The sequence below is a fragment of the Aquarana catesbeiana genome, linkage group LG01, assembly GCF_042186555.1.
Source record: "Aquarana catesbeiana isolate 2022-GZ linkage group LG01, ASM4218655v1, whole genome shotgun sequence".
NCBI lineage: Eukaryota > Metazoa > Chordata > Amphibia > Anura > Ranidae > Aquarana > Aquarana catesbeiana.
This window is the reverse complement of record NC_133324.1, coordinates 831,633,793-831,646,355: the sequence shown is the minus strand read 5'-3', so window position 1 is coordinate 831,646,355 and position 12,563 is coordinate 831,633,793. Positions and strand designations below refer to the sequence as shown.

The window sequence follows — 12,563 nt, the reverse complement described above, 5'->3', positions numbered from 1 at the left end:
CATTAAAATACATTATGCTCTTTAATTATATCAGTCATTCACCTTATAAAATATATCCACAAGAAAACAAACATTTTTAAGGTTCCAGGTACTTACTGGAGAGAAAGTATGATGGCAAAGCAAGACAGTATTACCATAGGCAGAAGGCAGTAACCCAGGACACTGGCAACACATCCGTGTGAGACACCTGTGAAACTCATCAGGTTTAATAAAGCATGAATTCCCAGGCAACCAAATATACTCATTGTGTACATGTAGCCAAAATGAATCTTTCCTGCCTGCAAACAAAGAAAGATCACAGTGAATTTCTTGAAACAAGATGAAAGAAATCGTACTAATAATTTGCTTGATGTTTACATGATTTTTTCACAGACATTCTATAGTTATAATGGTAGTGTGATTAGTGAGAGTTTTTTCTTCTAGTGCTTACTAAATAAGGAACCCAAGATGATTGCATGATACATTTCCACAAAACAGATTTCTTTGTGTTGGGTCCGCTGGGGTAAGGTTTAAATGTATGTTCAGCAAATCTTTTCATTTTATTTTTGGATAGGAGAGTGTGTGTGTGTGTGTGTGTGTATGGGGGGGATTGGAACCCTTGTTAGGTTTTTACTGCTATCCAGGTCTCTTTCAGAGATTTCCCCTCAATTACTGCCACAGTGACAACCGTTTCACCAGATAGAAAGTGAGGGAAAAGTCTATAACAGCAGGATTGACTTAAGTAAAAATGCTTTTATTTAGTAAAGTAAGGAAAGCTATAATGTCTGTTAGCTTTATATAGCAATCTACACTATATTACCAAAAGTATTGGGACGCCTGCCTTTACACACACATGAACTTTAATGACATCCCAGTCTTAGTCTGTAGGGTTCAATATTGAGTTGACTCACCCTTTACAGCTATAACAGTTTCAACTCTTCTGGGAAGGCTGTCCACAAGGTTTAGGAGTGTCTCTATGGGAATGTTTGACCATTCTTCCAGAAACACATTTGTGAGGTCAGGCGCTGATTTTAGACGATAAGGCCTGGCTCGCAGTCTCCGCACTAATTCATCCCAAAGGTTTTCTATCAGGTTGAGGTCAGGACTCTGTGTAGGCCAGTCAAGCTCCTCCACCCCAAACTCGCTCATTCATGTCTTTATGGACCTTGCTTTGTGCACTGATCCGAATCATTTGGTGGCGGGGGGATAATGGTGTGGGGTTGTTTTTCAGGGGTTGGTTCAGCCCCTTAGTTCCAGTGAAGGGAACACTTAAGACATCAGCATACCAAGACATTTTGGACAATTTCATGCTCCCAACATTGGGGGGACAGTTTGGGGATGGCCCCTTCCTGTTCCAACATGACTGCGCACCAGTGCACAAGCATTCCCATAGACACACTCCTAAACCTTGTGGACAGCCTTCCCAGAAGAGTTGAAGCTGATATAGATGCAAAGGGTGGGCCAACTCAATATTGAACCCTACAGACTAAGACTGGGATCCCATTAAAGTTCATGTGTGTGTAAAGGCAGGCGTCCCGATACTTTTGGTAATATAGTGTATTTTTTCAACCCAAACTAAAATTTTAGCTCAGCCAAATATGGGTACATCAGAACAAAATGTGTACAAGTCTTCTAGTTTATGTTCTAAAAATAAAAAGTAGAACAGCCTGTGTCTTGTCACATGCTGAAGAATGGGACTCTCTGTGGGTAAGCAGTGGTCTCATTGCAGAGGGTCAACACGCCCCCTGCTAAGTCAGAGCCAGAGCTTTCTAATCAAGATGGACACAAGCTTTGAGGATTGCAGAGCTATAAGTCTGACTCAGTAGAGGTGTGTGTTGGACCTCTGCAGAGAGATCACTGCTTCCAGACAGAGATCAGGGGGGCTTGCTCTGAAACTTGCTAGCAGTGAACAGTTCATTTCTGATCAGACTGTGGCTGCTTTAGAAAGAAAATAACTGTAAGATACTAAACACATTTTGTTTTGATGTATCTGAAATGTATTCAGCTGTTTTAAACTGACTGTTCACTTTAACTTATTGAGTGGTAAAAGGGTTAACAGTAAGTGAATGAAAATCCCTAAAAGAGCCCTAGATAGAAGTAAAAACCAACCATAATCCCCCCACTTTATCCAAAAGAAAAAAATGGCAGGACCTACACATTCATTATTTTCCATTCTACTCTTCTATTCCCACAATTAACAGGTTGAGCTCTTTCTTTCAGCTTTTTTTCGTATAGCTTCATCCTATAGAGTGAACATGAGACAAGTTTTGTGTGTCCTGCTCCATCGGTGAAATCGCCATAGGAAAACATAGAGGCCTCAAGCCAGTTGGAACAGTAGCTGGGCTGCAAGGACAACCCCCTTCTGTTACAGGTGATATGAAGTTTGTAGAAAGATCCCACTACAACACAAAGGGCCATTTACATTCAAATCCTGTCCCACTCTACCCAGATCTGATTAATCTTGGATGAAGTTGAACTGTAAGGGTATGTCCTCCTAGTAGTGATAGTGTTAATGGCACTAAAAATATTTGTTTTTATCCCAGGTATGTTTAAATCTATTTGTGGTAGTTTTTACCAATACATCTGCTAGCAAATAGTTCTGCATAGCTACTAAAATAAAATCACCTTGTTTCCTAAAAACTGAGATGGCGAGTGTGTTTTTCACCCCTTTAAAAACCTTTTTGGGCCTGAGGTTTACCAAAAACCCCCAAAACATTATATATTTTATAGAAGCAGAGACCCTGGAGAATAAAAAGGTGCATAGGTTTATCAAGCGCAAAATATCAGTATACAATACACTAAAGTTAATTGTAGGGCACACAGATGCAATATACAGTATTAACCAATTTTTGATAAAATATAAAAAAAAAAACGAGGTTTCCTAAGATAAACAGATACCCAACAGGTCATATCTTTAAATTGTGTGCACCCATAAAATGGTAACAAACTTTGGTACCCTAAATTCACTATAGACAACAATTTAAAAGCTCCTGCAGGTCATTAGTTGATAGTTAACTTTGATTAATTACCCTAGAATTATTGCTCTCATTCCGATGTGCATGGTAATATGTAGCACACGCGGCGCAATCAAAGTTTTCATATGTAGGTGTTCCCGATGTGACCCGTTTATGCTCATATGTGTATGTATGTATGTGATTTACGGGGCAAGAAAACTTGTTTTGGGAGGCTTGGTGCAAATTTATTTTTTTACACTTTTTTTTTCAAATAACTTTGTTTTACATCACATAAAGTGCCAAAAGTCCCCTATGTGATACTATTTTGTTGTGACATCATGGGTTCCTGCATTAAACCTAATGCTACTGTTAGCTTCTTCCCCAGGCAGAAGTGATACATGCTTCCAGGTTATTACTAGGTAGAGGAGTTTGCTGGTCTCCCTCCCCTCTACCGGGCGGTACCCACCATGCTGGCCCTTGGTCCGCAGGTGCACGTGAACATACTGACAGTGCATGGAAACGATCAGGTGGCTGTACTGCTGCTGACAAATGTACACCGGTGTCAGCAAAAGGGTTAAAGTGATTCTAAACTCAGAACAGTTTTTACCTTAATGCATTTCCTGGATTAAGGTAAAATGATGCCTCACTACCGGTTTTACTCCCTGTCCCTAAACACTTACCTGACTCCTCTCACCACCCCAGCACTGTCCTGGCTGCAGCACCTCTCCTCTCACTTCTGGTCTCACAGGAGACATTTAGGGCAGCAGGAGCCTGTCAGTGAAACACTAGTGCGTGGCTTGCTGGTGCTGTGTGTGTGTCTATGGACCCACACAGCCCAGCTTGAGAGTACATGCACACCGGTACCCCCTTAGCAAGCAGCTTCCCGAGGGGCACTTGGAGGAGGGAGAAATGGCCTGCGTAGGTGGCAGAACGCCAAAGAGGAGGTATAAGACCGCTGCACAGAGCAAGTAATTACAACATTTTATTTTTAAAAACCTTTAATATGACTTTAAAGGGAAATCAGAATGGATTTGAGTCAAATTTATTGACTGTTTAAAACTCCAGGCACAAATCAACATTATGTTGTGCATCAATTACATCTCAGTATTGATTCCAAATACCTCTTCCTAAGTTATCCTGTAGTGTAATGGATTAAAGTCAAAGCTTCCCCTCACCGCCCGCGCAAGTTCTCCTGTCTCTAAAAGAAGACCCTGACACCTGGGCATTCGAGGGATTGCTAACATCCTGGAGATGGGCTTTAAATGTGTATGTAATTATACACTTGAGTTATTGGGCTCTGTAAACAACAGTTTTTTCAACAGAACATATAAGCACAGACAAACAAACAAACACGCGAAAATGAGCTCCATGTGCAGGCTGTAAATGTAAGTATTGAATTATTTACATCTTACTGTATATTTACCATAGTAAAATAATGAAAACTTTTTAATACATTTTTTAGTTCTGAACCTATACAAAAGCAGTATACATTTAATTGAATTGCTTTTCTTATAAAGTGTAGCGTATTGCCATTTTCAAATATCACTTCAAAATGAATGCTATCCAAGCGTGGCATATTTGATGAACAGGTCACATATGAAAAGAAAATATGAGACGTGCAATTAGTGCATCTGCAGGTATGCTCAGAGAATGGTGATATCACAGGTGAAAACTGCTGTACATATTTAACCGGTAATGGGTTTATGATTAACTGTTAAGTTAAATATTGTGTAATGCTGCAAAGTGTCTTTAGGAAATGTATTTAGAGCTGCTTTAAACAAAAGTCATAAGGGGGAATTAAAAGGAACTTCCCTGATTGCTGGAAAATAGAGACCTTGTTGTGCTTAGGTTCTGGGTAATGTAACATAAAACAGCATTAAGCCACTTGGCATGTAGAAGCTCTGTATAATAAGTACCCATTTTAATGGAGTCATCAGTCAAAGTAAAGACTGTAGAAGCACTGCACCTTGTGATCCAGAATTGAAAGACCACCAGATCTTTCTGTTAACTGATACATTTTTGCATATTCTAATTCTCCTACCTAACCTCCTTAATTATTAAAAGTGAACCTACATATAATTTATTTTGTTCTGCTTTTAAAAAAAAGTACTTTTTTGTGACCTAAACTTTTTTTTTTTTTAATCTATAAATAAAGATGGAGTCTACAATGTTTGCCATGTAGGTTCCTTCTTGTTTTATGTAACAATAGGCACAATATATTACATACCTCCCAACTTTTTGAGATGGGAACAAGGGACACCTAGGATATATTAGCAAAAGTAAGTAGGCATAGGACACAACCCCTGCCACACCCCCTTAAAGAAGAATTATACAAAAAAATGGTCAAACCCACAAATGTTTTTTTTTTACCACTTCTATTCCTTTATATTGGCTTTTGAAATGTACAGTGTCTTGAAAAAGTACTCATATCCCTTGAAATTTTCCACATTTTTTTATGTTACAACCAAAAACGTAAAGCTATTTTATTGGGAGTTTATGTGATAGACCAACACAAAGTGGCACATAATTGTGAAGTGTAAGGAAAATGATAAATGGTTTTTAATGTATTTTTTACAACTAAATATCTGAAAAGCGTTGCATGTATTTGCATTCAGCCCCCCCGAGTCAATACTTTGTAGAACCATCTTTTCCTGCAATTACAGCTGCAAGTCTTTTTGAGGATGTCTCTACCAACTTTGCACATATAGAGAGTGACATTTTTGACCATTCTTCTTTGCAAAATAGCTCAAGCTCTGTCAAATTGGATGGAGAGCATCTGTGTACAGTAATTTTCAAGTCTCGCCACAGATTCTCAATTGGATTTAGGTCTGGACTTTGACTTGGCAATTCTAACACATGAATATGCTTTGATCTAAACCATTTTATTGAAGATCTGGCTGTATGTTTAGGGTTATTGTTCTGCTGAAAGGTGAACCTCTGCCCCAGTTGCAAGTCTTTTGCAGACTCTAGCAGGTTTTCTTCTAAGATTGTCCTGTATTTGGCTCCATCCATCTTCCCATCAACTCTGACCAGCTTCCCTGTCCCTGCTGAAGAAAATCATCCCCATGGCATGATGCTGCCACCACAATGTTTCACGGTGGGGGTGGTGTTTTCAGGGGGATGTGCAGTGTTAGTTTTCCCCCACACATAGTGTTTTGCTTTTAGGCCAAAAAGTTCAATTTTGGTCTCATCTGACCAGAGCACCTTCTTCCACATATTTGCTGTGTCCCCCACACGGCTTCTCGCAAACTGTAAATGGGACTTCTTATGGCTTTCTTTCAACAATGGCTTTCTTCTTGCCACTCTTCCATAAAGGCCAGATTTGTGTAGTGCACGACTAATAGTTGTCCTGTGGACAGACTTTTCCACCTAAGCTGCGGATCTCTGCAGATGCTCCAGAGTTACCATGGGCCTCTTGGCTGCTTCTCTGATTAATGCTCTCCTTGCACGGCCTGTCAGTTTAAGTGGACGGCCGTGTCTTGATAGGTTTGCAGCTGTGCCATACTCCTTTCCATTTTCGGATGATTGATTAAACAGTGCTCCGTGAGATGTTCAAAGCTTGGGATATTTTTTATAACCTAAACCTGCTTTAAACGTCTCAACAACTTTACTCATGACCTGTCTGGTGTGTTCCTTGGCCTTCATGATGCTGTTTGTTCACTAATGTTCTCTAAAAACCTCTAAGGGCTTCACAGTACAGCTGTATTTATACTGAGATTAAATTACACACAGGTGAACTCTATTAACTAATTAGGTAACTCCTGAAGGCAATTGGTTCCACTAGATTTTAGTTAGGGGTATCAGAGTAAAGGGGGCTGAATACAAATGCATGCCACACTTTTTTAGATATTTATTTGTAAAAAAATTTGAAAACCATTTATCATTTTCCTTCCACTTCACAATTATGTGCCACTTTGTGTTAGTCTATCACATAAATATCCACTAAAATACATTTACATTTTTGATTGCAATATGACAAAATGTGGAAAACTTCAAGGAGTATGAATACTTTTTAAAGGCACTGTACTGTACTTATGCAGGAATTTCAAAACTGAATGAAAAGTTTAGCACTGGGAAAAACTTTTTGATAGATAAACAGTGCATTTTATATACAACTATATAGATCAGACCAAAATGAGGGACAAATGAGGAAAAAGGGACAAAGGGATAGTCCCTTGAAATCAAGGACAGTTGGGAGCTATGGTATTAAATCTCTGTGTGTATTATTGAAATTCAACATCAGGTAAGAAATAACCTTTATACTTCTGTGACTTAAGAAAAAAATTACTGCTTCATGCTATTATTTTTATTGTGACTTTACACCTACGTAAAAATCTAATTTTTTTGGCTACAGGTATAATTCTTGGTGTTTTAGATGATGACAAATGGCATCCACCCCAATCTATAACTAGCCTTTGCAGCAAGGAGCACATGGAAGGGCAACGCATGTCAAAAACCAAACAAAAATTCCCAGCTCATTTGCAAGCCTGCAACAAAACCAAATTCACCCTGTCTAATGCCCCGTACACATGGTCGGATTTTCCGATGGAAAATGTCCGATCGGATCGTGTTGTCGGAAATTCCGACCGTGTGTGGGCTCCATCGGATATTTTCCCTCGGATTTTCCGACACACAAAGTTGGAGAGCAGGAGATAAAATTTTCCGACAACAAAATCCGATCGCGTCAATTCCGACCGTGTGTGGCCTGTTCCGACGCACAAAGTGCCACGCATGCTCAGAAGAAATTCCAAGACGGAACAGCTCGTTCTAGGAAAACTTAGCGTTCGCAATGGATACAGCACTTTCGTCACGCTGCAATGTTAAAAATGGTTTAATACAGCGCAATCTCTTCTTCTTTATAATGTGACAAGAATAAAGTAGTTTTGCTGCTCATATTCACACACACTTCTCACAAACTTATTTCGTTACTATTTATCGTGATTCCCTCAATATATTTTGATTTCTCACATCTGACAATATATTTTTGTATATTTTTTATATATTTTTTGGCTTTAATGTAGATTCTTTTTTTGCGTTTGTATTTTTTTTATTTATTTATTTTTTTGGGGGGGATTTTGATTTGTACTCCCGAAAATGTTTGTGTGTGTTTTTTGTGACAAGTTCCCACGACACCATTGATATGTTGTTCTATTTAATCTGTAGGAGATTGTTTGGTGTTGTTGTCCCTTGTTAATTTTACATTTTATGTTAGAAATGTACCTGAATCGTCACCAACAAACTGTCTTTTTTGGCTGAAAACACACACAGGAGGGTATAATTTCCCATAAAAATTTTTATTAAGGGCTCACAACTAAACAAAGAGGGAGGCAACGCTGGAGAAACTGCAGAAGTGGGTGAAGCCTTGGACCCCCAGGGCAGACATCAACTATTTTTACGCAAAATTGGTGGCCTGAGGAGTCCTTATCTAAGGGAGGGCAGTCTGGTCCAGAAGTCCCAGAGATCATGAACAGCAGCAGATGACATCTGTGTCCCCAGGCTGTGGTCATACGAGAGACTGCAGCTTTTGTCAGACCAGACTGAACCCAGGGTCATCACTCTCAGGTCTTCCTTCCACGCTTCCTTACACGCGGTGGCTGTGGTGGTGGAGTTGTGGCAGCAGGAGGAGGAGGAGGAGGATGGTCCAACTCAACCACGTCGGTCTTGGGTGTTAGTTCACCACTCACCCCCTTACGTAGGACTTTGTACATAAGGTCCTCACAGAGCTTGCTTTGACCCTCCTGCATGCCCTGCAATTTGGTGTTAGCCATGCAGGCAAAGGCCTCTTCAGGAGTTGGTAAGGCTCGTAGGGACGCCGAAGCCTCCTGGATCAGCCTGAACGCTGAATCCTGCACGGGACTCGGAGTGGCCTTCCTGGCTTGTTTATATGGCAGGCGGAGGGGAGGGACCTGAGACTCAGTCAGGCTGCGACTGGTCCCTGGCTTCTCCTGGCTGACACTTAGCCCCGCCTCCTCCTATCTGCAACTAATCCCCGCCTCCTCCTGACTGCCACATTCCACAGCCTCCTCCTGGCTGAGGTCTTCCTGTGTATGAAAAAGGACATAGTTTTATTTTTTTATTCATCAATCACACACAATTTTCACCTCCTGACTGCTGCAAATTGAATGTTAACAAATATAACAGACTATCCTTCTGAGCCCAGCAGTTTTCATTCTTGTCCCAATTTTGGGTGCCCACTACTGTCTATTGATATGTAAAACACTTTCAAGCAGCAATTAGTGATCAATAATAACATCTAGTAAACATCATTTCTTTATTGACCAGAAAAATGTTGAACAATGCTATACCTGACTCCAGCTGGGCTCCTCCACTTCTTCCTGGCTGCAAGGCCCAGGTTGGACATCAGAAGCCTCAGCTGGGGTGGAAGGAAGCGTGGAAGGAAGAGTGGAGAGGGATTCCCTGACTTCAGTGTGGTCTGACAGAAATCGCAGTCTCTCATAGTACCACAGCCTGGGGACATAAACGCCATCTGCTGCAGCTCCGGATCTCTGGGAATCCGTGACCTTCTTGCGCTCCCTGAGATAAGTGCTCCTCAGGCCACCAATTTTGGCTTTTAAATAAGGGATGGTTGCTGTGGGGACCACCGGCTTCACCAACTCCAGCAGTTTCTCCAGCGCTGCCTGCCTTTTCTGTTTATGGTTATAGTGGGGGTGTCTCACCTGCCACAGACAGGGCAGCTCCCTGTATTTGTCAATGAACAGGGGCAGGAAATTGTGGTCGTTGAACCCATCCATTTTCTCTGCAAGACACAACACAAGACAAACCCTAATGTCAGGCCAAACTCCCCTAATCTTGTTACAATATAGGCTTCCATTTGGAAGCAGTATAGGCGCAAGTTTAGATCTTACCTTCGTTATCACGATCGGCGTCTCCGATGCTCCTTCCTCCGCTCACAGATCGTACGTAATACGCACGTGTGTTACGCTTTATACACACTGCGCATGCGTATAACTCCGCCCGCCCCTGACGTTCTTTCTAGTCTATTCCCCGCCCCTTTTCGTTCGGCGCAGTGGGGGAAGAGCACATGGTGGATAGACAGCAGGTGCGTGCTAATTGTAGCAACGAGGAGGAGGAGGAGGAAAGCCTGGATCCGGACACGTCCCGATCCAGAAGGAGATTTAAGGACTCAAATATGTCCTTTGGGGAGATGTTGGAGATGGTGGACATCCTGAAGAGGGCCGACTATGATGGAAAGTATGGGCCTTACCCCAACTCCAATGTCCGAAAGGCCAAGATCATGGTGAAAGTGGTCAGGAGTCTGCACCGGAATTTCGGGGTACGACGATCGAAAGATCAGCTCAGGAAGCGGTGGTCGGACCTGAAATTACGAGAACATGAGCAGTGCAGAAAGATCCGGAGAGTGCTGCAAAAAAGTAGTTGTGCTGTGTTCCTATTCTTTATGTTTATTACGTTCGTGCTGCTCCATGTGCTTTTAGGAACTGTTGTACAGTTTAAAATGGCAACTTTCATGTTCATGGGCACATTATTCGTTCGGATCAAACATTTTTCGTTCCAACTATAAAATACCATTGTTTAGCCCATATGCATTTGGCCACCATTTTGACGCCCTATACTTGTCTTCAAAGAATTGGGTTGTGTAGATGGCTTTGTTACTAGAATGAAATGTGTAAACAGCAGCTGTTTACACATCTGGACACTGGAGCACTAGTGTGGGACAAAAGAACACCATTTTTATTAGGGGGGCCACACATGTGCTCCAGTGTATACTATAGGGGGGGGGGGCTACATCTGTGAAGCTTGTACAAAACAGGTAAAGTATTGCATGTTGACAAAGGACACTAAAAAAGCTACATCTTGGAACTCTGCTAAAATTGACAATTGTACCCCAAAACCCACTTCCAAGCAATGTTTCATCTTTATAGTTCTGCCATCAAATATCTGTGTGCTAAGTATACCATTTTTGTTTTACATAGGGGATAAAAGACTCGGAGGACACCCCTCATCTGAGGAGACCAGAGCCCCCCAGCATCTGGAAGAAGGTGAAATCCCCCCAACACAATCTGAGCAGGAGGAAGAAGACGTGGTGGAACTAGTCACCACAACAGGTGAGTGTCTGCGACCACAGGCTCAGATAAGAGATGGATGGCGGCATTTTTTTGAAACCTAATTTATTTTGGGGTTCCTCTCTTTTTAGGTGATCGTGAGGGTGTGGATCCAGATCCTTTCACATCCGAAAGTGCCCAGATCCTGATCGGGGAGATCATGGGGTGTAATTTACAATTGGAAATCATCAAGCAAAACATCAATGATGTTATTCCAAAAAATAAAAACATCATTGATGTTTTGGGGTGAGTTTAAAGCCCCTCCAAATCACTTTCTTCTTTTGTGTGCTACAATGTGCTAAATGTTTTTGTGATTTTTCCCAAAGCCAAATTTGGAGGATGCACACAGTGTGCCAACATGTGCTATCTGCCATCACGGGAGATCAATGGACGCGTTTTGGGGGTGCAACCCCTTCCTCAATTATAAAGTAGCTGAGAGGAAGGGCTTGCTCCCCCAAAACACATCCCTTGATCCCCCATGATGGCAGCTAGCACACGTTGACATTGGTAAATTGCTGTGCATCTTCCAAATTTGGCTTTTCCTGGGGTGACTTCACCCCATCTGAACGCAATATCAAACACAGTTCCTAAATACTCATGTCTGATATTGCCTTCAAATTCGACCAAATGTGACGTTTGTAAGTTCAAAATTTGTGTCTTTTCTTGTTGGTTTTACACATGCCTGTTTTATCTAAAATGGACATTTTGAGTTTGATAATGCCACCACAAAAATTGGTATACAACAAACATGTTGGTTTGTTTGAAAAACCTTTGGTAAATGCACATGTGATTGTGCAGGTATTAAAAAGATTGTTAATCAAGAATGTGTGGATTATTGTCTCAACGCTTTTGGGGTGATGTAATTGTTGTTTTCTGAGAAAATGGGGGTTATTTCCTAAGGGCAAATCCACTTTGCACTACAAGTGCAGGTTCAGTGCAGTTGCAAGTGCACTTGTAGTGAAATGTGTTTTTGCATTTAGTAAATAACAGCCAACAGTGCTTTGTATAAGGTTACACAATCACGCCATTTTCTGCACTCAAAACATTTCTGTCAGGGTCAGCTAAAACAAACACAAGCAGTAAATGTCCACAAAGAATTTCTTTTTTTTTTTTATTATAAAAAGGCTTCACAGATTTGCTGGCATATTGATAGCCCCCCTACCCGCAAAGAACTCCAGGTAGCGTAACCGGAAAAAACGGGCACTCAGGGAGGGCAAGCCAGGACGGCCACTTTCAAGCGCCGTCAGTGTGGTTTGATGTATCATTCTGGCCTCAGGCCCAACTGAGCCAGCATAGTTGGCCGAATGTTTCCTTAAAAAGTTATGGAGAACACAGCACGCAAGTATAATATGGTTCAGTTTATACTCCGCCATATGGATGGGTGTCATAAATAGGCGGAACTGGATGGCCAGGATTCCAAATGTGTTCTCCACCACTCTTCGGGCTCTGGCCAGCCGGTAATTAAAAACCCTCTGTTCCGGGGTGAGGGTCCTCATTGGGAATGGCCGCATCAGGTAGTCCCCCAGCGCAAACGCTTCATCAGCAACGA

General features: G+C 41.6%; 1 protein-coding gene across 2 annotated transcripts in view; it reads right to left on the bottom strand.

The window, feature by feature from the left end:
* Positions 1-12,563, bottom strand: part of YIPF7 (Yip1 domain family member 7) — a 106,480-nt gene that overhangs the window by 21,577 nt on the left and 72,340 nt on the right. For both annotated transcript variants that reach the window (XM_073612260.1, XM_073612261.1), the window contains exon 5: positions 97-278. In XM_073612260.1, the coding sequence (XP_073468361.1) occupies positions 97-278 (182 nt within the window). The remainder of the gene's footprint in view (positions 1-96; positions 279-12,563) is intronic.